This window comes from Brassica napus, chromosome C1 (assembly GCF_020379485.1).
Source record: "Brassica napus cultivar Da-Ae chromosome C1, Da-Ae, whole genome shotgun sequence".
In the NCBI taxonomy this organism is placed as follows: domain Eukaryota; kingdom Viridiplantae; phylum Streptophyta; class Magnoliopsida; order Brassicales; family Brassicaceae; genus Brassica; species Brassica napus.
The window spans coordinates 29,477,575-29,503,830 of record NC_063444.1 but is presented as its reverse complement, the minus strand read 5'-3'; the positions used below and the strand labels follow the sequence as shown (position 1 = coordinate 29,503,830).

At 43.7% G+C, this 26,256-nt stretch overlaps 6 protein-coding genes across 6 annotated transcripts in view; 5 read left to right on the top strand and 1 right to left on the bottom strand.

The window, feature by feature from the left end:
• LOC111201652 overlaps positions 1-18,974 on the bottom strand; it is a 44,788-nt gene extending 25,814 nt beyond the window's left edge. The window contains exons 1-2 of the mRNA XM_048745682.1: positions 17,529-18,974; positions 15,809-15,820 (exon numbers count right to left, since the gene is read on the bottom strand). Of these exons, the coding sequence (XP_048601639.1) occupies positions 15,809-15,820; positions 17,529-17,710 (194 nt within the window). The 5' untranslated portion in view covers positions 17,711-18,974. The remainder of the gene's footprint in view (positions 1-15,808; positions 15,821-17,528) is intronic.
• On the top strand, positions 1,175-7,545 carry LOC111202118 (cytochrome c oxidase subunit 3). Its single transcript, XM_048745680.1, is given in 5 exon segments — positions 1,175-1,244; positions 1,247-1,480; positions 1,483-1,748; positions 1,751-1,818; positions 3,140-7,545. Coding segments are annotated over 5 exon segments (798 nt in total). The 5' UTR covers positions 1,175-1,189; the 3' UTR covers positions 3,315-7,545.
• Positions 7,429-7,846, top strand: LOC111202116. Its single transcript, XM_022694559.2, has one exon. The coding sequence runs from the start codon at positions 7,429-7,431 to the stop codon at positions 7,645-7,647; it is 219 nt and encodes a 72-aa protein (XP_022550280.1). The 3' UTR covers positions 7,648-7,846.
• Positions 12,343-13,008, top strand: LOC111202115 (ATP synthase subunit 9, mitochondrial). The gene has a single exon (XM_022694558.2). The coding sequence runs from the start codon at positions 12,554-12,556 to the stop codon at positions 12,809-12,811; it is 258 nt and encodes an 85-aa protein (XP_022550279.1). The 5' UTR covers positions 12,343-12,553; the 3' UTR covers positions 12,812-13,008.
• Positions 13,155-14,242, top strand: LOC111201653 (uncharacterized mitochondrial protein AtMg01020). The gene is given in 2 exon segments (XM_022693885.2): positions 13,155-13,571; positions 13,574-14,242. Coding segments are annotated over 2 exon segments (606 nt in total). The 3' UTR covers positions 13,763-14,242.
• A 1,907-nt stretch (positions 18,975-20,881) lies between the features above and the next one.
• LOC125580701 (ATP synthase subunit a) lies at positions 20,882-22,819 on the top strand. The gene is given in 2 exon segments (XM_048745681.1): positions 20,882-22,292; positions 22,295-22,819. Coding segments are annotated over 2 exon segments (783 nt in total). The 5' UTR covers positions 20,882-21,982; the 3' UTR covers positions 22,768-22,819.
• Positions 22,820-26,256: the final 3,437 nt, after the last annotated feature.

Here is a 26,256-nt window from a genome sequence, read left to right as displayed (position 1 = left end):
AGGTTTAGCCGTCTTAGGGTTGTTAGAACTTAGAAATAGGAATCTCACCAACAGCTCTCGAGGCCAGGCTTATACCTCGTTGTAAACGCTCATACGCAAATTCGGAATAAGACTTCTCTTTGCTCTCTTTTTACGATTTCATATAATTTATCGTTGTTATCTCGTTTTTTGATTGCTTAGCGTGTGGTATTAGCAGATATCCGGGACCTCTGGGAAACTAGGGTTCTCCTACTTTCCTAATTTAAACGGAAATCGACAGTGCGAATTTCGGTTCCCACACAATTCATGTTTCTGCGAAAATAAATAAGAAAGCTCATTTTTTTATTTTATTATGTTAGCCTTTCTAAATATCCTTCTCTTGTTGATGAAGCGCCCCCTTATGGAGTTGAGCCTGACTTGGGAAGCCGCTTTCATTGTTGTACCATTATATTCTTTTTTCATGTCTTTTATGGATGGCTGTTCTCATTTCGTCGGAGGCGTTGGAAGCGGTGCCAGCTCTTCGAAGCGATCGCGTCTTGACCTGCCCAGAACAACAGGAATAGTTTAATCTAAAAAAAATATGAAGAAGTAAGAAAGATCAAAATAAAGTTAACCGAACTGATTGGCTCCCTAATTGACCACCGAAAGAGGGGATGCAATTTCCGCCCATAAGGGGAGTGCCTTCGACACCGGTAATGTGTGGAAGAGCTAATAAACAGAATTGGGAACAATGAGAAGGCCAGACCAGAAGGGAAAACGACCCCAATGGGGAGATTACCGATTTTATAAATAAGAAGAAGTTCTTAAAGCGGGCCCGTCATAACACAAAGAATGAGAACGAGGGCCAGATGAACATCTGAGGTGAGATTCGGATTCGGGCCATCGTCAATCAGTGTTATGAAAATGATAAGAGTGAGAACTCATTTTCATTTTATCTTGTGACTCATTCTCTTCTTTCTTTTCGTCTATCTGTGCATCTTTCTTTCTCCCATGCTTTTCGTCGGTCAAACCTACGATTCTCTTCTCAAAGTAATAGAGAGATCCTTTTCTAGTTAGACTTCTATCAATGCAATGAAAGAACCATCCCTTCCTATTAGTTTGTCCTCTTAGATAGAAAGAAAATTAGACCCCAAAGAGAAAGAGCCCGTTGGGGGGGGGGGGGGGGGGGGTGTAGGGTGGGGGTTTACATACAACCGAGACAAAGTTGTTTATGATTGAATCTCAGAGGCATTCTTATCATTTGGTAGATCCAAGTCCATGGCCTATTTCGGGTCACTCGGAGCTTTGGCAACAACCATAGGAGGTGTGATGTACATGCACCCATTTCAAGGGGGTGTAAGTCTTCTAAGTTTGGGCCTCATATTTCTCCAATATACCATGTTCGTATGGTGGCGTGATGTTCTACGTGAATCCATGTTGGAAGGACATCATACCAAAGTCATACAATTAGGACCTCGATATGGTTCTATTCTGTTCATCGTATCGGAGGTTATGTTCTTTTTTGCTTTTTTTGGGCTTCTTCTCATTCTTCTTTGGCACTTGCGGTAGAGATCGGAGGTATTTGGCCCCCAAAAGGGATTGGGGTTTTAGATCCTTGGGAAATCCCTTTTCTTAATACCCCTATTCTCCCTTCATCCGGAGCTGCCGTAACTTGGGCTCATCATGCTATACTCGCGGGGAAGGAAAAACGAGCAGTTTATGCGTTAGTGGCTACCGTTTTACTGGCTCTAGTATTTACTGGCTTTCAAGGAATGGAATATTATCAAGCAAACCTTTTTCGGATAGTATTTCGGATAGTATTTATGGTTCTAACTTTTTCTTAGCAACATGCTTTCATGGTTTTTGTGGGAACCGAAATTTGCACTGTCGATTTCCGTTTAAATTAGGAAACTAGGAAAAACCTAATTTCCCAGAGGTCCCGGAGATCTGTTAATACCACACGCTAAGCAATAAGGACACGAGATATCAACGACAAAGTACAAAAATCGTAAAAAGAGAGCAAAATAGATCTTATTCCGAATCTGTGTTTGAGCGTTACAACAAGGTATAAGCCTGGGCTCGAGAGCTGTCGGCGAGATTCCTAGTTCTAGCAAACCTAAGACGGCTAAACCTAATTGAGTCGCAGCTCGAAATAACGAAAACGGAAATATGCCTAAAACGCTCTAAGTGCTAAGTTTGTTCAGAAAAAGTCCCCCCTCCATGCCTCTCGCCTAGGACTCCTTATATACTGGCTCCTAGGTCGGTTTACGCTTTTCCTATTCTGCCTTAAGCCATCATAGCATAAGAATAGAGATATTCCATTTTCCGATCTTCGTAATTATCTGCAAAATTTCTTATTTATCCGCGGAAACTTGACATTAATCTTTCCTTGCGAACCAAGCGTAAACCGTCATGCGGCTTACGGGCTGTCGATTAAGAAATCGTAAGTTGGGCCCCGAGTCATGTCTTAGGTCCCTTTGGGCCGTCTTCTGACTCGAAGCGTTTATTACGGCTTCTTTCGATAAAGAACAAACTTTCCGTGGTTTTTACCGTAAAGTTTGATCGATGACTTTGAATGGCGGGAAACATGAAATGGGTTCGCTATGGTCTTCGGGAGATAGCATCGAAGGCTAGACGAGAATGCATGGACTAATGTCGTATCGACGTTTCGGAAGAGCTCGGTCGTTACGTAGCGACCGAGCGGAACGGACGCTCGGTAGCAATGTAGCGACCGAGCTTGGCTCAAGGTCGGTCGCTACGTAGTGACCGGACAGCGTGCATGTGCGGTAGTTGCGTAATGACCGAGCTTGGTTCGTACGTGTTCTGATCGTCATAATCGGACCTATCCGTAGCTGGTCTGGGTAGAATTCGAACGAAGCTTTATCTTGGGAACATATGTTACGACGTTTTCTTGACCGAGCATGATTTGTTGCGGAAAGACATACTTGTATTCTGCGGGGATTTGGACGTTAACTTCGTCGTAACCGTTATCGACCCCAACAGTTGCTACGCGGCAACCTTGTTCGAGTCTTTCTCCTATTTTTCGTGAATGTGTTTTCTCCGCAAGATTCTTCGTAAAAATAAATCTTTTTCGAAGATTTATTTTTCGTAAAAACGTTCATGCCGATTTTTACGGACTTTCAGACATTGATTCCGTCGTGACCGATTTTGATCCCAACAGTTTTCATGTGATTATAGGTACTCTTTTCGTGATTATATGTGGTATTCGACAATATCTTGGTCATCTGACGAAGGAGCATCACGTTGGCTTTGAAGCAGCTGCATGGTACTGGCATTTTGTAGACGTGGTTTGGTTATTCCTACTTGTCGCTATCTATTGGTGGGGAGGTATATGAAGGAAGGAAAGAGTGGATTAAAAAAATGAAAGCTCGAAGACAAAGAGAACCGGGCTTTTCCAAAGAATTACTGCAGCTTTCCCACTCCCTTTGATTATCATATACAATAATGTCTCTTCCACTTTCCTACCAAATCTCTCTTTATTCTGGTACATAAATGAAGGCGTTCCTCGAAGAGATTATGACAGATCATGTTCACCAAGAAATGACCCGAAATTTGATCTTGGTCTATTTGAGATTGTTCCTTTTAATCGTAATCAAAGATATTTTCTTGTTTCTTGTTTCTTGTTTCTTTTCTAAACAAATTGAAGAACCTAATGGATCGAACTAATCCTACGAAAGATATCGGAACACCAAAACTAGAAAGAAAAAAAGTAGAGCTTACTGCAAGAGTTCACCGTCAAAAGTGCAAGCTGTAATTATACGTTTCAGAATCCCGCTTAAGACGTGTCTTTAGAATACTGTTCAAAACAAGTAATAAATTTCGTTTACCAAGCGAAGATTGAGGTGATGACAAGTTTGCAACCACCAAACTCGGTAAAGGGTGTTCGAAGCTTCTTAGGACATTAGAGTTTTATAGGAGATTTCTCAAGGATTTCTCGAAGATTGCTAGGACACTCACACAACTCTTATGCAAAGATGTGGCTTTTGTGTTTGATGAGAAATGCCTTGAGTGAGTCATTCTTGATGCTTAAAGAGGCTCTAGTGACCGCGCCCATAGTCCAACCACCGGATTGGAATTTACCATTTGAGGTCATGTGCGATGCAAGTGACTACGCGGTTGGAGCCGTTTTGGGGCAAAGGAAGGACAGGAAGTTGAGCGCCATCTACTATGCTAGTAGAACGTTGGACGACGCACAAGTCAACTATGCCACCACCGCGCTTACGCTCCTCGCCGTAGTTTTCGCCTTTGAGAAGTTTAGGTCTTACTTGGTGGGCTCCAAAGTAATAGTGCACACGGACCACTCGGCTTTGAGATACTTATTGGAAAAGAAAGACGCGAAACCGAGGCTACTTAGATGGATTTTACTTCTCCAAGAGTTTCATTTGGTTATAAAGGCATTCCTCGGGTGGCTCCTATAGTTCAACTCTTCTTGTGGCTCCTCATACCCTTCAACACCAAAGTTTTGGTACCCTTGATATCCACCATACTCTTGACAAGAGTCTACCGTCATCTTTTGGTCACGCTTCAATATCTTATCCATTTTTGCATTCAGCTCTTGGATGGCATGATGAGATTCATCATTGTTTTTCCTTGTAGTCCGATCATAATCCGAGCCATTACTCCCATTGCTTTGTGCGAGATACTCTACCAAAGTATAAGTATCGGCTTCCTTAATTGTTTGACTCATGAAGCTTCTCGTAGACACCAGAGCTGTGGCGTTCCTCGAAGTCACATCTCTCGCCCAAGTTCGGCGGACTCAATCGCACCCTTCCTTCGTCGTATAGAAGATAGTTACGATCGTTGAGTTTAATGGAGACACAACTAGTAATATTGATATTGGAAGGAAAATGATAAGACTAAAGAGAACCCTCCATGGCTCTTGATACCATGTGAGTGTTCATGGGCTTCCAACTCAAAACCAATTGGCAATGAGTGGAGAGGGTGAAAGCTTTATATACTAGTGTAGGTCCCTTCTCACTTTCAATTAGGGATTCCTAACAAAGGGAAGTCTGGATACTTGACACAGGTTGTTCTTTCAGAAGAAGAGAATGGTTTGTGAGTTTATCAGATGCTGGTAGTGGACAAGTAAAGATGGCAAATGACACCATGTCAACAGTGAAGGGAATAGGAAGTGTGAGACTGAAAAATGAAGATGGTTCTACTGTTTTGCTGACAAAGTTGAGATATGTCCCCAGGGTGAGAGCATTACTAATCGGGAAAGTTTGAACTAGCTGGAGAGTCAGGATCTCTTCTCGAAAACTATTATCAACGTTCAACGATTGAATTACCTTCAGTAAATCTAACCAGCTAAGCTACCCCTTTTAATTAAGTTAAGAAAGGGCAGTTCTTTCGATTACCAATCTCAAAACTGAGATTGCGAAGTCACAAGCTGATGGGCTATATGTGAAGTTCAAAAACCCAGTTAAGAAAGGAAAGATATAGCTATCAAGCTGAAACTTGAACTGGAATTGCCTACTCTAAACCTGTTCGTAAAAGCTCCAACTATAGCTATAGGAGCCCAATCTGAAACTTGAACTGGAATTGCCTACTCTAAACCTGTTCGTAAAAGCTCCAACTATAGCTATAGGAGCCCAATCTCTTGACTTTGGTAAGGCTTCTGTTGAAATGACTTCCCCAGGTTTTGAACCCTAGATAGCTCAGTTACTTGCGATGGAAAGGCACTTTCAAGAAAAGACGTGAAATCTAGTTGAGTTGTCTTATCTATCACTATTCAAGCTTCCAAATCGGAATCCATGATAACCCTTTATTCGTTAGTCATTTCATCCCTCTCGCTTTGCTCGAGTCACTTTCGTCCCTTCCTTTCTTCATTTGTTTTTTGGTTGGTCTAGGTAGTTGCCTATCTTCTTCTAATGTAATGGTTGGGATTCTTTAGATGTAGCTGAAGGATTCAGGCATCATACATAATAGAAAGGGAAGAAACCTACCACTCTATTACTGGGGGACGATATGAAAATGTGTCTGCACAGTTCCAACTCGTGGAAAAAGGAGGACTTTGTGAAGAGCTACCAAGCCTTGAGAACAGAGCGAGCCTTACAGCTTGAAAGGAACCTGAAAGATGGATCTTGAAACCTTGGGGAAAGTTTCCTAAGGAGCAGAAGGGGTTCCTCCGGCGCGTCTAGCCCTACTTCTATCAAATTCCGGCAAGGTAATCCAATTGGAAAACCCTGACTGAAAGTGAGGATGTTATGCCGACTTAATCTGTGGTTGAATATGTTATGTCAGCTTATAAGAGAAGATTTTCGGCTATAGGTCTAAGCACCTAAACTCCCCTTTTCTGGCATGCTATAGTTATTAAAGTCTCTCGACGGCGGGAATGGGAGATTACCGGTAAACCATCTTGATGAAGATTGACTTCAGCCAAAGAGAATGAATTGACTTTGGGTTTCTTACTATGGCTCGATCCGATCAACGAAAAGAAATCCTGAAATTACATAAAGAAACGCGAGAATCTTCAAAGTTGACATTTTCGATTGAGAAAGTGGCAGGCGTTCCTCGAGCTCTACTTGTAGTGCCTTGCAAGGTCGTAGAACCGGTAACCCTCGTTCACCTAAAATGGAAAAAGGTCTGTGATTGAGAGTAAGGAACACTAGCTATATGCTTAACACATGCAAGTCGATCAGTTCGCCGTTTCGCCTATCGGCTTGGCAGGCAAGCTACCTTGCTTGCATTCTATAAGCGGTAACTTCCGCACCGAGGAACGCCTGCTTAAATTGATGTGAATTGAATGATGGTGACAGCTCTTCAAATCCTATTCAGTCTTATTAGATATGTCACTGAAACAATCCGTTCTGTCTCAGTTTGATTTTCGGGTTCCGAGGATGAGCCGGACGACGAAGCCGAGGAACGCCTCAGATAAAGATGTCTCAGACGCTACTCTCCCGGCAAGAACACCTTATTCTGTTGTGATTTTTTTGTGATTTTTTTGGCGGGTTTGGTCAGGAGAGACAAAAGAGAGATGCTTTCTATCAGTCAAAAGGGGATAGCACCCCCCGCCATGCTCCCACGGCCCGCTTACCGAGGAATAGAAAGGGAGGACCGGGGGCTCCAGAGCAAGTAGGGTTGGGGTATAGAGCCGTCCAGTCTTCTTTCCTTTTAGTCGAGTTACGTCAGTACCTTTTAGTCGAGTGGCTTCTCACTCCTGTCCAGAACGAAGAGAAGGCGAAAAAGCACCGCCGAAGCAGCATGAGCGGGCTTCAATTGCTACGTAAAAATAGAGCAGGATAGCATTTTGCGCCCACATGTTTGAATTTGAGGGTAAAAAGCTCGCTTGTTATACGGGATCCGACGCATCCAGCAGAGCGAAGCAGCGTTCCATTCTTTTTGGCGGCATCCTTCCGCATTGGCGGCGAGTGGAGTGCCACAATCCCATTCATCATTTTTGATCTACATAAGCCAAAGCCCTCCGCACTGGCGACGTCCCCGGCATAAATGCAAGGAGGATGTATAGCTGATATAGGATCTTGTGGAACAGGATTTGATTCTGCAAGCGGTTCGGTACAAACAAAGAAATTTCAAACAAAAGGATCGGAACTCGCTGATAGGAAAGGAGAGAAAAACAAAACAATGCCAAGAGCTCCGTCAATTCGCTGTTCATCGATAGACGAAGCTCTCTCTTTATCATCTCGTGCCAGATGCAGCAAAGGATGAGTCCTTTTTCCTTCTCGTGAACCACGGGAGCGCCAAGCGTCCAGAGGAGCAAAGCTCATTTTCCTTTCAGGATCAAGGGGCACATAAAAAAGGGCTGGTCCGTCAAAAGTCTGGTTCCTTCGCAAACGAAGTTCAGAATCAACAAGGGTTCGTAGAACGAAGGGAGTGTACAACTGATTTTTCAAACCACTTTCTTGTTCGTAACGAGGGAGAGATAAAATTGAGTTCTTCACGAAGTTCGAGAAAAAAAATACTTTCCCTATGGCCTCCTTGTTTTAAGACATTATGGCTTTGGGGTCGATCCCGGTAACAAAGAAAAAATCCATAAAAATTTGAGATCCGACACCATAATAAAATACTACCCTCGTGATTAGACCATGTTCCTGAGTTTTGATAAAAGAAAGGTGCAATAGCGGTTAATACGTTGTAATTGGATAAGTTATTAGGAATATGACAGAACGAAAGACCAAGGAAAGAAAGAAGAATGCACCAAAATGCATGTGCTGCACCAAACGCTGGTGGTTGTTTCTTGTTGTAAGTGAATGCAATGAAAAGACCCGGAAATAACGAATAATGAAAGAATTCATATCGCTTTGTTATTCCCATCATTCGGTAACCACAGGATGATCCACAATAAAGGTGGCAGGATTCGAACCTATGGCCGGCCCGACCCTGACCTGTTGGGTTGGATGGCTTGCTTCGCCCTCGTCGCCTCTGTCCCGAAACAGATGCGCTGCACTACCCAGCGCGTAACCTTGTCCCCCTACCCCTCTTCTGCTTATGCCATTACCAATCGCGGGTAACCCCCGGACTGGCCGCCCCTGACCTAATAAGAACGGTTATCCTTATGACAAACAAGGACCAGCTTACTTTTCGAGCGAGAGTTTCACGATCCCGACCAGCAAATTGTTGGGAGTAAGGGGATCCAAGCTTGCCCAACCTAGTAAAGGGGCTTGAATCGGTATTTTGTTTAGGGAGAAACCCTACTAAGGAAAGGATGAGATATAGCATTAACTCCACTTGTTGGTATTCGTTGGGATGCATGCTTAGAATGGCCTCTAAGGGGTTGTTGTATAACAAGTGCATAACGTCCACTAGAACGTCCGTGTATTTTATCATCAACCGGATGAATGAATTTCAAGATATAGGGCTTTCCTATTATCACAGGCTGTTCAAAAGGATCTCATGTTCTTCCATCAAAAATTCTGCTTTTTCCTGGATACTCGGGTTCAAATACCCATGGATTGGCTGTTTGCTTACTGGCTTCATATAATTCAGAAAATACTAGTTTTCTCGAAGCCTCTTGTTCATATCTCTCATCAAAAGGGGCTATTCGATAATGTCTATCTAGCAGATTTCCCGCTAACCCAGGCGAGCATTCAAATATCTATCCTACATTCATGCGTGAGGGTACTCCTAATGGATTGAAGACCATATCCACGGGTCTCTCGTCTTGCAAATATGGCATATCCTGTGTAGGTAAATTTTTTGAAATGATACCTTTATTTCCATTTCTTCCGGCTACTTTATCACCTACTTTGATTTCACGTTTCTGTGAAATATATACACGAATTATTTATGGGTTATAACTTGAACCCCCCTTTTTCTGAACCCATCTCACATCAATAACTCGACCTCTACCACCTATAGGCAATTTTTAAAAAGTTTATTTTGAAGTCGATACCTGAATGCCAAGTATGGCCCGTAATTATCTATCTTCCGGAGCATACGAGGATTCTTTCGCCACCTGAGGCGTTAATTTACCTACTAAAATATCACCCGTTTCAACCCACGATCCTAGCATCACAATTCCATTTTTGTCTAAATTTCGGAGTAAACGGCCCTCTAGATGCGGTATTTCCTTAGTGATCCTTTCAGGACCTTGGGTTGTCACATGCGTCTGAATTTCATATTTCCGTATGTCGAAAGAAGTATAAATATCACCATATTCTAGACACTCACTAATGAGTACCGCATCTTCAAAATTGTATCATTCCCATGGCATATAAGCCACTAATATATTTTTTCCAAAAGCGAGTTCCCCACCAACTGTAGCAGCACCATCCGCTAAAATTTGTCCCTTTTTAATGCATTTACCCCGGCGAACCTGAGGTTTTTGACGCATACAAGTATTTTTGTTTGAGCTTTGATACATAATTAATGGAATACTTACAGTATTCTCATTCCCCGATAAAATTATCTTCTCAGTGTCAGTATAAAAGATTTTTCCCTCGTGTTTGGCTATAGTGGGAACCCCCGAATCTAAAGCCACTTGGCTTTCCAATCCAGTTCCAACAATGCACTTTTCGGACCGAGAAAGTGGAACTGCTTGACGTTGCATATTAGAACTCATTAAAGCTCGATTCGCATCATTATGTTCGATAAAAGGAATTAGGGAAGCTCCAATGGAAAAATATTGGAAAGGAAAAATGCTTCGAAGATGAACCTCTTCCCATGCGATAGTCAAAAATTCTTGGTGGTATCGAGCTGGTACAGCCTGTTCTTCTTGAATGCCCTGATTAAGAGCCGAAGAATTTCTTGCTGCTATCATATAATATTCATCTTGACTTGGTGATAAAAAAAGCATCCGTATCCGCGCCTTTTTTGATTTCTCAACGAGTTCATAAAACGGACTTTCTAACGACCCCCAATCACCAATCCTGGCATGAATTGATAAAGATCCAATAAGTCCAACATTGATTCCTTCAGACGTGTCAATGGGGCAGCCCATAGTGACTAGGATCGATATCTCGTATACGAAAATTAGAAGTTCGCCCTGTTAATCCGCCAGGGCCCAAATAACTCAACTTTCTCCCATGAACGATTTGTGTCAATGGATTAGTTCGATCCAAAACTTGAGATAATGGGTGTTATCCGAAAAAGGATTCATAAGTAGTTGTTAGCGGAGTTGAAGTTACCAAATTCTAAGAAATATGTATCAATTTATGCCTAATTTCTCCGCCTATAGTTCCCTTAACTACATTTTCTAAACGAGCCAGAACCAACCCGAGCTGGTCTTGTAAAAGATCCGCTACAGAGCGAATACGTTTATTTTTCAAATGATTCATATCATCAAGTGTACCCATTCCAAATTTCATCCCAATCAAATGATCGGCAGCTGCTATTATATCTCGTGGTAACAAAAATATATCGTTCTGAGGTATATTAAGATTCAGTCTCCAGTTAATATTTTGGTGACCAATCCTTCCTAATTCACACCTTTGCCAGTGAAAGTTTTATCAGATCGATACCAAGAGTGGATACTACCCTTGAAAGGCAAACCAATTCCTTGTTCTCTGGCTATTATTCATAAAACCTATTGTAATTCTGGCATTTGTTTGTTTGAATGTTGGTAATGACTTCCAGGTCGGAACCCACCTTCACCCAAGGGTCATATGACCTTCCCCTGCTAGATTTACCTCAGACGGAGCTGACTGGGGCTTGTGCCTTTCCTTAGTCCTGCTAGATTGACTCAATATCTTTCCAGGATGATAACGTTGGAGCGGTTGTAGTTGGATTGAATTGACTTCGTCTTCTTCCCTTAAATGAATCCCGTTCAAGCTTTGATAAGAGGACGTTTCCGTACCCCCTTACCTTACTCACTAGATTTTCACTGAATGACAGGGCGAGGAAATGCCAAAGCCAAGGCTAACTCTCACTCCTGCGCTAGTGAATCATATGCTATCCTTAGAGTGCAGCAGGGACACCTTTAAAGGAGAGTGAGCCATCCCTATAAGAATGGCCTTATCCCAAAATGTCTCTTTGAAAGGTCACTCTCATTTAAAGAAAAACTTCCTCTCTGTCGAGGATTTTCCTCACTAAGCTTTCAGGCGTTCCTCGGGGCAAGAAGTTTCAAGCTTGAAGGCAAGTGCCGTTATCCCGCCTTCATCAACTCTTATTGCACTAGCATTCGATGCACCTTCTATGGAATGCTAAAGAAAGAGCTTGCAAACAGCAGCTTTCTATTCTATGTGCGCATTGTCTTCTTCATTCTAAAGTGTTGACTTGATCCTGGCCAAGTGCGGCAGATACGTAGGCAAACTTGAAAAGAGCCTCAGTCGGCAAATCCCTGGCCCTTTTCTTTCTTTTTTCCGCTCGACCGATTCATCGATGAGCTAAACCTTTATACGAAAGAAAACCCTCACCTAATGAAATGACCTTGCACCAGTGCTACCCTTAAAAGGTTTTGACGGAGCTTAACCGCTCTTCCTGCGATTCTTCTTTTTAATGAGAACAGCACGGAACTAGACTAAGGAAGTGCAAGGGGCTGCTTTCTCATACCGCGGGATCAGTATGAATTCCAAAGATAGGATACTCTTTAACCCAAAGAATAGAAAAAGCTTGAAAGACTTTAATCAAAACTCATCGGGATTCAAAGATCCCTTCCTTATTGATACAATTAGACCCGCCGCGGTATGCTCAGCTACGCCATTGATCCTTGAGTACTTTTGCTAAGTACATGCTCTCTTTCTTTACTTATGCTTTACGCTTACAGGACTATGCTCTTCATTTCTCGAGGAACGCCTTTGAATTATAGCGGAAAAGTCCCGCACTTCATTACGAAAGACTAGGCCTTCTTAATCCTCCAATCCTGCAATAGCTCTCGTATATAAGAGAAGGGCAGCATTTAGGAATAATCGATCTCACAAACTATCAATTTCATAAGAGAAGACGAAGACGGATCAAATTGAATAATCGAAGAGATATGGGACCCTACCTACGAGTCAGTCCCTCTAACGTCGAATGATCTACTTGCTTGTACTTTTCTTTGTCGAGATTCAGTTAGTCTTCAGTCTACCACTACGTGGGTACAAGATCGAAAAGAATGCATTCCAAGTGAGATGTCCAAGATTAAAGGAACGAGGGTGAGAATCGACGAGGAATCAATAAGATAGAAGATCAGTGAATGACAAAGCGTGAGGAGAATTATCAACCCGAGATGTTAGAAGGTGCAAAATCAATAGGTGTCGGAGCTGCTACAATTGCTTCAGCGGGAGCTGCTATCGGTATTGGAAACGTCTTCAGTTCTTTGATCCATTCTTTGGCGCGAAATCCATCATTGGCTAAACAATCATTTGGTTATGCCATTTTGGGCTTTGCTCTAACCGAAGCTATTGCATTATTTGCCCCATATATGGCCTTTTTGATCTTATTTGTATTCTGATCGAATAAAGAAGGTTTCATTCAGTCTCATAAAGCAAGCACCTCATTCACATAAGAAAGTGGAGACAGGCTTGGATACGATCTAAAATGATTCCACATGAAAGAGGACCGGGCAATCGCCCTCTTGAGTAATGAAGAAGCGGGCTAGTCTCCGAAAATGCCCGTTAATAAAGCAAGTTGGGGAACAAAATCTTCCTTGTTAGTTACTCATTTCTTCGGTCTAGCGTTCTCCGGAGGTCGAGAAATCTATCACTCAATCGTTGGACGCTCTGTCATTGTCTGATTTTAGGTTTCTGATCACCCTCGAAATAATTATGTTATGAAATCACACTCGAAATTATGTTATGAAAAATCTGGTTCGACTATTGTTGCTCCTACTCGGTAGTTCCATAGCAGGTTTTTTCGGACGTTTTCTAGGATCAGAAGGAAGCGCTATTCTGACCACTACGTGCGTTTCATTCTTCGCACTGGTGGGCTTCCTATTTTTATTTCGAATTTATTACTTTTGTTTGAAAGGACCACTGAGGGGGATTCTCAATCTCTTCTTGGTCTTTTTCATCGCCGTGGTAATATCTTTGATACAGATCAAAGTCATCCACCTAGTGAGTCCGGCTTTGCCCCTGTTGGAGCCCATTATATGGGCTGCAGTAGGAGGGAGAGCACTTCCTTCTACGGGCGCTAACGGGGCGGAGAGGGACACCATGTGGGAGGAGGATTCCTTTGAACTTTGAGTTCTCGAGGAATCATTCTCGGACTCCCCCTCCCGGCAGAGGAGTCCCAGACGGAAGAGGGTTCACCCTCGGTAAATGAGCTTCCTCCCCAGGAAGTTGGGCCATCTGTCCCCTATCAGGACCAGGGCCTACCTACGGATAGGAATGGTAACCCGATGGATCTTAATGCTCGGCCCTCCCTCTCGTCGTTGTACAACGAAATAGAGAGTTCCGACTCTTAACGAGCGTGGAATCTCCAATTGGCGGACGATCTGGAGCAAATTCATGAAATGGAACGGAACCTCCAGAACGAGAGGGATCCCTACCGTTGTCGGGAAGTAGCCGCGCGCATAGATCAGGATGTGCGCGAGCTGGAGCGACAAATTTCCCTCTGTCAAACCCGAGATGCAGTTCGGGATGATCAACTGGACGTATGGATGGAGGGGCTTTATGAGGAATTAGCAACGCATGGGGAGAAACAGGCCCGCCTTACGTTACTAAATTCGTGGCTCAAGGTGATCATCCATACACGGAATCACCAACCCCCAAAAAACTAAAGCTTTCGTTCTCTTCTTTTTTTTTACTTGATTGGCAGGTGTACAACAACCTTAACCGCGCAAGCCTGGGCTGGGCCTACCTCCATCCTTAGAGGAGCCATATGAGGTGGAAGCCCCACGTACGGTTTTGAAGCCGAGCCTTTCCAGCAATGGGGCTTAGGGACCGATATGATGATTGGTGTAGGTAGGGCGGCCGGCCTACTACGGGCACCCGCCTGTAGGGACCTACAGGTAAGACCGGCGAGACCATGGAAGGTAACCCGATTGGGAGTCAGAGGATCCATAGTACCTGCAGCCCCACGGACTTAATATTCCTCATTTTAGAAAGCGGAGGGAAGGGATCTCTTTTCTGCAACGGAAAAAAAACAGAGCAGATTTGACTCGGCACAACCTAACGATACATCCAATACCAATGATCTGTGCCTAGAATGCGTTGCTAGATCTCTGTTCTAAAAAGCTATACATGCAACAAGAAAGTTGACCGGGGCAGGTCTTCCCTTTCATTACTTATTTCACGATGAGGGAACCGCGCCCGCATCAGTCGAAGTGGTGCCCTCCTCTAAGAAAGAAGGTTTCAGTCTCATTCAACCAACTCTCTTTTTGAAGCAGATAGTTCACGAGATAATTGAGTAAGTTAAGATAGATGTCACAATTTGAACCAAAGGCTTTTTTAGTGATTAGTCTGCTACTTTCTTTGATCTTAGTCGGTGTTAATTATTCCTTTTTTTTTTCTTTTTTTTCTCAAGTCAACCTAGAAGGAGAAAAGACCCTAATTTTTCTCTTATCAATCGTCTTCTTGGTAGCAAGTTTTTTTTGTCTTTGTTGTTAGTCACCAACTTATTTACCCAGAAATAGATAAGGGGGATTTTGTAAATCCACTTCAGGTGTTGGCCCAGCTGTCGTGTTTATTGGTTCTCTTTAGTGGCTCAAGAGCCGCTTACGCAGGCGCTAGCACCGGCTGAAGTTGCCCATCATGTTCCTAACCAATCTCCTCTTGGGGGGGGGGGGGGGGGGGGAATCGCTAGATTCCTCATGGGATCAAAAACAACCTATCACCGAAGTTCCACCTAATCAAAAAAATGGTGCCTGAACCGATGGGAAGCTCTTCTTCGCAGGGTCAGGGCTGCCGCGCCTTGCCGCAGTAGTGGGGCCTACGGTCGGACAGGTGGGACGTGTCTGTTGTGAGGCTTGCGGGGAAGCTTGCCTGGATATCGCCCGTGCCTGTTGTCAGGAATGCGCGTGTGTCTCCCTAACCTAAATCTCAAGGACTTCAGGTGTTCGGTCGAGCTTGTTATCTAATAACATTTGAGTTTCTCTTAGATTACACGTTCCCGAAATGGATCCTATCAAATATTTCACATTTTCTATGATTATTTCTATTTTAGGTATTCGGGGAATCCTCCTTAATAGACGAAATATTCCTATTATGTCAATTCCAATTGAATCAATGTTATTAGCTGTGAATTCGAACTTTTTGGTATTTCTGTTTCTTCGGATGATATGATGGGTCAAGTATTTGCTTCATTGGTTCCAACGGTGGCAGCTGCGGAATCCGCTATTGGGTTAGCCATTTTCGTTATAACTTTCTGAGTCCGAGGGACTATTGCTGTAGAATTTATTAATAGCATTCAAGGTTAACCATTCCTCTCCTTTCAGTCGAGACTTCTCCTGGTGGACCTTACAGTCGAGTCACTTTGTAACTCTTCTCGAATTAGGAAAATATAAAGTTCGAGGAACGCCTTTCGTTCTCTTTTTTTCTTGGTCGGCAGGGTCAGGGCCTTTCTCGCTGGGAGAGCGCATCCGATTCAAAAGTCCTTTCCTAAACCACTTCCCGTTCAGTTGCTGAAAAAGAAATGTGGATAAGCTTTATAAATGAGATTGAGTTTGACGAATATGGATGCTAGAAAGATGTTATTTGCTGCTATTCTATCCATTTGTGCATTAAGTTCGAAGAAGATCTCAATCTATAATGAAGAAATGATAGTAGCTCTTTGTTTTATAGGCTTAATCATATTCAGTCGTAAGAGTTTAGGTACGACTTTCAAAGCGACTCTCGACGGGAGAATCCAGGCTATTCAGGAAGAATCGCAGCAATTCCCCAATCCTAACGAAATAGTTCCTCCGGAATCCAATGAACAACAACGATTACTTAGGATCAGCTTGCGAATTTGTGGCACCGTAGTAGAATCATTACCAATGGCACGCTGTGCGCCTAAGTGCGAAAAGACAGTGCAAGCTTTGTTATGCCGAAACCTAAATGTTAAGTCAGCAACACTTACAAATGCCACTTCTTCCCGTCGCATCCATTTTTAGGATGATCTAGTCACAAAGTTTTACACCTTAGTGGGTAATCAATTTGCTTACTCTTCTATCTCGAAAGCAGAAAGAGTAGAATTCATTCGAGAGAGCTTGGTGGTCTTAAGAATGGTTCGGGGGGGGGGGGGAGGGTTCGCTTAAGAAGAGGAATTGAATCTAAATGATGTTCATGCTCTCAGAAGAGCGGATCCAATACCAAGACTACTTATTTCTCAGGAAGTGCAGCAAGTACTTGAGGAATTTTGGGATATCATGCCCCACGAATTAGTTGCCAAGTGCGCCCTAGTAGGGCAGTCTACCACAAGATCGAGTTGGAGCCTGGAGCCAAACCCCCAACTATTTAGACTGGGGCTGGGTTAAGCGGATGGCCCCCCAACTAGCATCTATTAGTTAAGGGGATTGGTTGAACTCAGGAATCAATTTCAAGAACTCATGGAGGCCTATTTTGATTCCAGCCTCCAAGGCAGTTTTTCCCTATATGGATTGCTGCTGGGAAAAGGTTGGGGAGCCCCTTTCTAGAAAACGCGGGGAGCCTTGTGCATTGATTATCAGGCGCTCAACAAGGTAACCTAACTATCAAAAACAATTATCCACTTTTATTGCAGACTTCTTCGCCCGCGCGAGATACTTCTTGAAGTTGGATCTACGGCGGGATACTACCAGGTGCATATCGAGGAAGGAGACGAGCCAAAGACGGCCTGTGTGACAAGCAAGCAACCTTACTAATAAAGGGGCCTTTTCTTGCTCGTTAACACCCCCTACCCCTATTATATTAGTTAGCCCTCCTTCCTTTACTCTTGGTACCTAGACACTTTGAATCAAGGCTACGCCCCAGGTCCCTTAGTTCAAGCTCCATCCCACATCCATTTGCCCAAACGACGAATAAGCTGCGAAAGAATGAGCTCCTGTCGCAATTGAAGAAGAATATGCTGCTAGTCTTTTAGCCACAGACGCTCTTGAGTTAATCTCAGCTGTGGTCCTATCAGCTCAACCAGTTGCCGGTCTTGTTTGCGTAGTAAATGGTTTTGGCGGAATAGGGTGTTTGAGAGTAAGCTGCTATTCAAAAATATGGTCTGTCCGTAAGCAATTACCTTTCCTGGCTTGCTTTAGTCGGTGACTCTATGTCCTCTGCTTTTCAGTCGAGTTGCTAAAGCACCTCTCGCCAAGACGTCTTTTCCAGTGTCGATCATCTTGCTTTCCCGAATTCGTTAGATTGCCGCCAGTTCCAGGATTGGGAGAGCATAGGATTGGTAGTTGGGCTCTGCTCGCTTGGTTGGTCATTCCCTTCTGTCTTGGTTGATGGATAGGTGAGCGCATGCGGTTACTTCCGAACGAACCGGTTGATGGCAAGCTTTAGCTTAGATGGCTAGCGGAACAGAAGATGGGTTAATGGGCTCTTAAGGCCTGGGATTTGATCCACTCAATAGGAAACAATCCTGAAAGAAGACACCTCTCCCGCTTCGGTGACTCAGCTTCATCGTAGAAGGGACTTTTAGCTCATCATTCCACTTCGACTGGTAGGGGTTTTCTATTGGTGCACTTCGGTGTGAATAAGTCTTCCTCTTTTCTTTCGGAAGGAGAAAAAGATGCTTCATTTGGTTCCCTCGGATCGGTAAATCCGAATTCGTGACCCAAACTCTATCTAGTTTAGTTACATCAAAGGCGGCTGCCGAATAAAAGGGGAAACTTTTCCTGACAGATTGCCTTCGGTAACCCTAACCCAATTATCAAAAGAAGGCGCCAGTTCGGCTTTCAAGAGAGGGGAGCGAGCTACACATAGTGAAGCTAGTATTCGATGAACACGAAGGCTTTGATGAAAAGGAAGATTTACATTTAAAGTAGGTAAAGTAGGGCGCTTAAGCTGGCTGAAAACAGATAAAGGAGACATGTGCTTGGACGAGTTCCTCCGAGGAACGCCTTAGCGGGGTCTACTTTCTTTTGTTGACGCAGATTGGGCAAGTTGTCCTGACACTCGGCGCTCTACGTCTGGCTATCCTATTTTTCTTGGTCCCAATCTTAGTTCATGGCGCGCCAAGAAAGAACCTACAGTCTCTCGTTCTAGTGCTGAGTCTGAATACCGCTCGCTTACCTTTGCTGTTGCTGAGTCTCACTGGATTACTCAGCTACTTCGCGAGCTTTGTCTCTTTCTTCCTCACCCTGTTCAGGTCTATTGTGATAACATCAGAAAACTTATATGACTGCCAATCCTGTTCATCATGCTCACTCGAAACATATTGAAATTGACTACCATTTTGTACGGGAAAAGGTTCTCAAAGGTGACATTATTGTGCAATATATTCCCACATCCGAGCAACTTGCTGATATCTTCACGAAGGGCTTCCCCTCTGCCCAATTTCACTACCTTCGCTCCAATCTTCGCATCCTTCCACCTTGCTCCGATTGAAGGGGGAGTCTTAGTGTATCTAGGTTATACTGTTAATTGTGTCGTATGTATTAGCCCAAGGGCTTAATTGTAATTTGACTTGAAGAGATCATCTATATAAATATACATTTGATGCCCTAATTAGGGCTAAGCTCTGAAATTTTTCCTAAACCAATTTCAGAAACATTTTGTTATGGTGGGGAGTGAAAACACCAATGCAGCAGAGAACGACCGTATTAATCGGAATCTACTTATATTAAGACAGACGACCGAGAAAGAAAAGAAAGGCTCTATGTTCTCCAAGTGCTTAATCTTAGCATGCTAGCCGCTGCTTCATTTTGTTTTCGTATTGTGAGAACGCTTTCTCTTTCTTAGCGCTCCGCACCCTTGTATAGTAAGGGGAACTCTGGTTGGGCGGCTTTCTCTTATAGGGGTCTATTTTCTCTGACTTGACTCAGCTTGACCTACTTGACTCAGCGGTTAGAGTATCGCTTTCATACGGCGAGAGTCATTGGTTCAAATTCAATAGTAGGTAAAACCGGCCGAAATGTTAGGTTTTCAGAGCTCAGGCTGTGTGTGTGAGAACAAGCCACTAAGGGCGAAATGAGAGCTTGAACTGAAGAGAGAAAGGTCTGATGAAGAACAGTATGAACTTGGACAGAAACAAGAGATTTAGAGAGATTAAGAGATTTAAGTATAAGAAAGGGGTAGTTTGAGGGATTCTTATCCAAGAACACACTTTGTATTATGAAGAAGGAGGGAAAATCCCCCTCTCTCTCTTAAGAGAGTTACAATTTCGTCCATACACTCCTTATATAAGGTTTACAAGTTACAAACATCATAAACCTAAATCTAAGGGCTGATAAATCACTTGAAGAATGGATGGGTAGGATGGAGTGGTGAGTTTGCAATCTGTGTGATGTCTTGTGATTGGATGAGAGATGATGGTGCCTGATTGGTTAATTCAAACTGGTCAAGGCAAGGGCTGCTTCCTAATTGGTTCCCTTAAGGCTCCCATGAACCTTGCTCACAAAGATGGCTAGATACATGGTCAAGGCTGCTTTTCCTTTACAGCTCAAAGACAGCTTGTCATTGACCACGCCCTAGCTCTCCCTTATCCACAAACAGTCACAAGATAACTCAGGTTTGTCTTCTCTTGCGCCCTAAGTTTGCACAACTTCATTTCAGGTTGATCCGGAACAAGTACGGTCGATGGTACGGACCGCCTGTCCGTACCTCGCCTTATTTTTGCACCAACTCCCAATCTCCTCCAATTGTTGAGTCTGAACATTTCTTGGTCGACCTTGGTCCGTACGGATCCGTACAGGTCCGTACAGATCTGTACCAGTCCGTACCGCTCGCCCTAACTTTGCACCATCGCCCAAACTACTCCAGATGGTGTCTAAGTCCCTCCTGGACTTGGCCCTATCTTTGCACTGACTTCAGGACACTTCAAGACTTCTTTAAACACTCCTGAAGCCTTGACAGACAATCTCTGAAGATCTTGCCCGATCCTTCATCAAGACCCAAACTCAACCAACTCCTCTTTGTCTCCATTTCTTTCTTCAAGTCAACACTCCCCCTCAAGCTTGACTCTAGGCGATCCTAAGTCAAGATTGGAACCTTGAAGAACTCCCTCATTAAAAACCTCACCAAGGAAAACCCTTTGGGACAAAACCTTGATGAGGGAAAAAGAGTAGAGCCAACAAGGCCCGGGGATTGGCCAGTGAGCCTATGTGCCTTAGTATCACTGAGGTTTAGGCACATAGACTCTGGATCACGGCCTCTTCACTTCAGCACTCTTCTTGGACTTCTTCTTGAACTCGGTTCGTGTCTTCCCTTCTCTCATGGCTTCTCGCCATCTCCATCAGGTAAGATCACCCCCTCTTCATTGAGAATCGAAGTAAGGTACCTGATAAATCATTCCATAAGTGTATCAGTTCTCAAGAGATAAACCTATCATGAATGTATATAAAGAGATAAAGATCAGGTTTACTCCCTTGTATAAATGGTGAGGAGTGGCTGCTCTTCACACGCCACTTGAATCCCTCACTTGCTGAGCTTAACAGCTCCTTCTCTTATCATGCAAGCTCATCCACACGAAACCCCTGATTTTTCCAGCATGACAGCAAGCACGGACTGGCAGCAAGGATGAAACTGAATGACCAAAGCATCGGTTGCTTCCACTTGTGGGCTTCTTCGACCGCCTTGACACCTTACGTAATATCAAGGCAGCCCACATACATGAAGAGAAGAATTGGGTTTAGCGGTAATGGCATAAGCCAAAGCTAGATCACCGGAGTTTAGGCAAATGGGTACGAGAGAAAAAGATTTTGAAATGCATCTTCCGAAACCAGATAATCAACTGAAGGAGATTCCCCTGCAAAAAGGAGATGGCTCTAGTTTCATACTAATCTTCGATCTTCGAGATTCCCCCACGGAGCGGTAAGGCATCCCCAGGAGCAAAGCGGCTCAAAGGATTGGCAATGAAGCTCAGTCTGGTCTGAGGGGATGGGCTAGGCTACTCTCCCCATACATAGGAAGAGGGGGAAGTCAAGTAGCTAGATCCAAGATCACGATATCCGCTTTGGTGGTAATATCCGGCCTAAAAGAAAGCACCAAAGCAAACAAAGTCGATTCTTTGTTGAGTCAACTGGCAACTGGGATTGCAGCGGATCCAGTGGTTTTCCTATTCTATGGTCTTTCTGCTGGGAGAGTAAAAGTAGAAAGCAGAAGCTCGCCCACGGGCGAAAGACAAGGGATGATTCTTCTAAGATACGAACTTGCGGAAGGAATGAAAAGGTATTCGACTAAGACGGGGACGGGTATTCCCGAAGATGCTTGACCTAAGAGATAGAGACTAGAACGAGACTAAGAAAATTAGATATTGGAGAGGAAAGAAGCAGTGCGAGTAGAGTAGAGCAGCTTGGTAGCTCGCAAGGAGCCAAGCCTGCTTCACCAATGGGAGAAGCCAACTCCGTTCCTCCAGCTTCGCTGAAGAAGCTAGGTTCCTCCTTGATGTCGTAGGTTCAAATCCTATCTCCGCACTAAGTAAGGGTTTCATTCTGCATCACTCTCCCCGTCGTTCTCGACCTTGCAAGGTTTTTGAAGCGGCCGAAGCGGGAAAGGAAAATACCGCTTTTCTTCAGCACATTTTGGATGATTTGAGCGAAATCGGAGTACAAAGTTCAGCCTTTAAGGACGCTATGAATCAAATAGGGCTGGAGGCGCAGTCCCTACTTGACCAATTTGAGATTGTCCCATTGATTCCTATAAATATCGGTAACTTCTATTTCTCATTCACAAATCCATCTTTGTTCATGCTGCTAACTCTGAGTTTTTTCCTACTTCTGATTCATTATATTACTAAAAAGGGAGGAGGAAACTTGGTCCCAAATGCTTGGCAATCCTTGGTAGAGCTTCTTTATGATTTCGTGCTGAACCTGGTAAAGGAACAAATAGGTGGTCTTTCCGGAAATGTGAAACAAATGTTTTTCCCTTGCATCTTGGTCACTTTTTTTTTTTGTTATTTTGTAATCTTCAGGGTATGATACCTTATAGCTTCACAGTGACAAGTCATTTTCTCATTACTTTGGCTCTCTCATTTCCAATTTTTATTAGCATTACTATAGTGGGATTTCAAAGACATGGGTTTCATTTTTTCAGCTTTTTGTTACCCGCAGGAGTCCCACTGCCGTTAGCACCTTTTTTAGTACTCCTTGAGCTAATTTCTTATTGTTTTCGCGCATTAAGCTTAGGAATACGTTTATTTGCTAATATGATTGCCGGTCATAGTTTAGTAAAGATTTTAAGTGGGTTCGCTTGGACTATGCTATGTATGAATGAGATTTTCTATTTTATAGGGGCTCTTGGTCCTTTATTTATAGTTCTTGCATTAACCGGTCTGGAATTAGGTGTAGCTATATTACAAGCTTATGTTTTTACGATCTTAATCTGTATTTACTTGAATGATGCTATAAATCTCCATTAAAGTTTTTCTTTCTTTTTTTATTTAGATTTATAATTGAACAAAAGCGAGGGATGAGAGTAGTGTTATTTAGAGCAGTTACACAGCCCCTCTCCTTGCAGTCGAGTGACTTCGCCCCTGATTGTCTTAGATAGCTGTAAGTGAAAGAAGGGTACTAAGTAGCTAGGAATGCGGCTAGCTAGTACTTACTTGTTTGTACTCCCCAGAAGCTCCAAACCTTAACTACAATCTTCTTCGGTGCTCTTTTTTTCTTTTTAGAAAGCTTACCGGGGCTTGAGAGTCTTTATATTTATAAATGGATACACGGGTTAGACCTTCTTCTTTTCATTCTTGGTCTTATTGTTTTTGTTGAGAATGAGAAGTCATAGAAAAAAGGTCTTAGTCCTAACTCGCACAGAGAAGGATTTTAAAAAGCAAAAGAAGCGTGAGTCAAATTAATTGATATGGAGTTGATTTCCGAGGGAAGGAAAGGCAAGTAGTCAGAAGCAGGAAGCATAAGAAGCAGCAGTAAAAGCAGTCCGAAAAGCAGTGAAGGATGGCAAGGGGAGAATAAAGACTATGAATGAATGTTGAATGGGAACTGGGAGCTCCTGAGTGATTCTGCTTCACTAAAGGGTCAGAAACTCGATATCAGTGTTTCATTGTTGCGGTCTGGGATCCCCCGAATCATTCCCAAGATCCATCGTCATAGAATGAAGATGCGGGGTGATAGTTTGACCATCTTGTCAAACTCTATCTCTCTTGGATTTTTAACAAAGGAAAGCCCCCTACCCTAGTGCCATTTGATTGATTAAAGTTCCGTGCTGAGGCGTTCCTCGGCATCGTCGTCGAGCTGCCGAGAGAGATCCTATATAAGTCAGTCTCTCTACGTAACCCCAATCGGGAGCTCTCAACTAACATCCATCTTACCATACCAATCAATCTGATAACAACTCACCGGAAAACCTTCCGGAAAGCCTAACCAGACTGAGAAAGGCATAGGTTTTGATTCCTGGAGAGAGAGCGTCAAGAATGAAACCAGTGACGATTGGTTTTTGGGTTAATGTTAGAAGGCTGACAGGAATACCTCTGGTAACCAGCCCCTCTTAGTCTCAGATAGGTCTGAATGTTATCACACGCTATTTGTTTGCTTCATCGCCAGCATTAGAGCCACAGCAAACCGACCTACTGCTATCACTAAACTAGACAAAATTACGTAGTCATTCTTCGGGTACTACACAGTATTGAGGTTCCGGCTGAGTTCCACCAATGGACGCCCCAGTTAGCTGATCTACGACCACCCTAGTTTTGCGCAATATGCGTATTGGTTGATCTCTTGAAGGATATGCCCAATCGTATTTCGCTGGGGATTGGAAAGTTTGGGCGCTGGCAACGAATCAGTTACGAAAATCCCCCGATCTAAATCCTTGTTGTCGTATGAGAGGCTACAGCCTAGATGAATGCAACGCCAAACCTGTTTTAAAGAAAGGCAAAGAACCTGTTAATTAGCACGGAACTACAACAATCCACAATGGTTTCTTCCAAGTCAACTCAGAAGTTGTTACTCACTCATCATACCAAGAAAGCGTGTATAGCTCATCAAACCAAGAAAGCGAGTATAAGCTCATCAAACCAAGAAAGCTAGGCTCTTTCTTTGTTGCAGTTGGGAAAGCTTATATGTTTCAAGCAAACTAGGAGGAAACTGTTATCAAACAGAGAGGGGTGGGCGTTCTTCTTAGCAAGAATTATTGCAGTAGGATAATGGCTAGGAGGATTTGAAAGGCATTGTGACATTAAGATTTCCAAGGCTTAGCTCAGGGACTGCTGTCAGCCACTTCCCCTCATCAACTAATTAATGAGAGCTTCCCCTGTAGTCGTCAGCTCGTTCTTGAAAGATCCGATCGGGTGTTCATAATCTAGAGTAAAAGGATTCGAACCTTTGCATGCCGGTACCAAAAACCGGTGCCATACCACTTGGCTGTACTCCATACGGCCTCTGAGTTTTGGACGGTAAGGGGGGAGATGGAAGGGAGAAGCAGGGTGGGGTTGCGCGCGAGCCATACAAGAACGCGGGAATATAACAAGTAAGCAGCAAGGTTCTTTAGGAGCGACTACAACAAGCTCGTGACTCTCATAGAAAGAAAGGGTAAGCTCTCTGGTCTATTTGCTCGCAATGCTATACCTATCAAAATTGGCGAACGCTTCTGTAACCTTAGACTCTTTACGCTCTTCGACTGAACTCGTTGGCTCCGCATCCACCGAAAGTCGGGCATTTGGTACTCTCTCGATAGCTTCAATAGTTCACTGAAAGCCTTTGGTGTAATGAACCGCAAGCCCTTCTGAAAGAAAGAATAAGAAAAAGGTTTGGTTGTGGGAACCGACAATGACGATGTGGGCCGATAAGGCCGTTTCCCGGGAACCGGAAGGTTGCAAGATTCCCGGGAAATGACGTTCCCTTTGTAAGGTAGGCCTTTTGATAACTAATTAGAGTTGACATGAAATGGATCACGGGAAAAGACGTATCCGATGAATGAATGATTCAATCCCTTCCCACTCACACGGGTTCTTCTATTGAAGGGCTTCCCCTTCTTCTATGTGAGGTGGGGAAGGTCAGAGCGGAACCTAGATAGAACGCGGAGCGCCAGCCCCTTAGCCGATACAGTTACCATGCTTACCAGCTCTTACCATTGCCGCTTCTAGATGGGAGGTAGGCGAAGGTAGCTTGCTCGAGGAATGCCTAGGCTACCTCCACTCCACATGTTATTCGCGAAGAAAAGGGAGGAACCCAGTTCTTCGCTTAGTAGAGCTACCGGCCGGCGTACGACGACCGCTTCTTGTTCTTGCCCCACCGCTTCTTTTGATTTGATTATTATTTGAAATCCTAGACTAAAGAAGAAGCTCCAGAATCCGCGCGGGGCAAAATCTACAGCAGGAGAAGAAAGAGGGTCCAAGTCAATTTGATAATGAAGCGAAGGTCCCCCTTACCCCCTATTCCCTCTTAAATCTTTATAAAGCTGGGCGGGTTGTTAAGAACTACTGATTGTAAACCATAGATAGCAGTTACAGTCACTCAATTGAAATGTTCGCCTTTAGAATGATGGATGAGCAGGGGAGTTTTCACTTCTACGTGGTATTCTCTTCCAACAAGGGTTACGGCTAAAACAACGCTTACTTTTCAAAGACAAAATGGTCCTAAACCAAGCCTGAACACGTTTCCAGTTGTTGATCGACGCGTGTCGTGATCACCAGCATAGTCGGCGTCACAATAGCCAACTATCTTACACTGTTCTCTTTTCTTATACAGAAGACCATAGTCAAGGAGGAACCCCTTTCATGTACCTCAATATTCGTCGAAAGTGAGGTTTCTTTGGATTTTGCATGAATCGACTAACCACTCCAACTGCATATGCGATGTAGGGCCTTGTCAGGGTTAGCGCTTGTGCTAAGCGATAAGAATTCGTTCTGGAATGCCGGCGCGGACTGAAGGATGATTTTTATTAGCCAGACAAATCC

Excerpts from the sequence above, each read along its gene's own strand:
- LOC111202116 (XM_022694559.2), top strand. The coding sequence starts at position 7,429 with ATGCAAGGAGGATGTATAGCTGATATAGGATCTTGTGGAACAGGATTT.
- LOC111202115 (XM_022694558.2), top strand. The coding sequence starts at position 12,554 with ATGACAAAGCGTGAGGAGAATTATCAACCCGAGATGTTAGAAGGTGCA.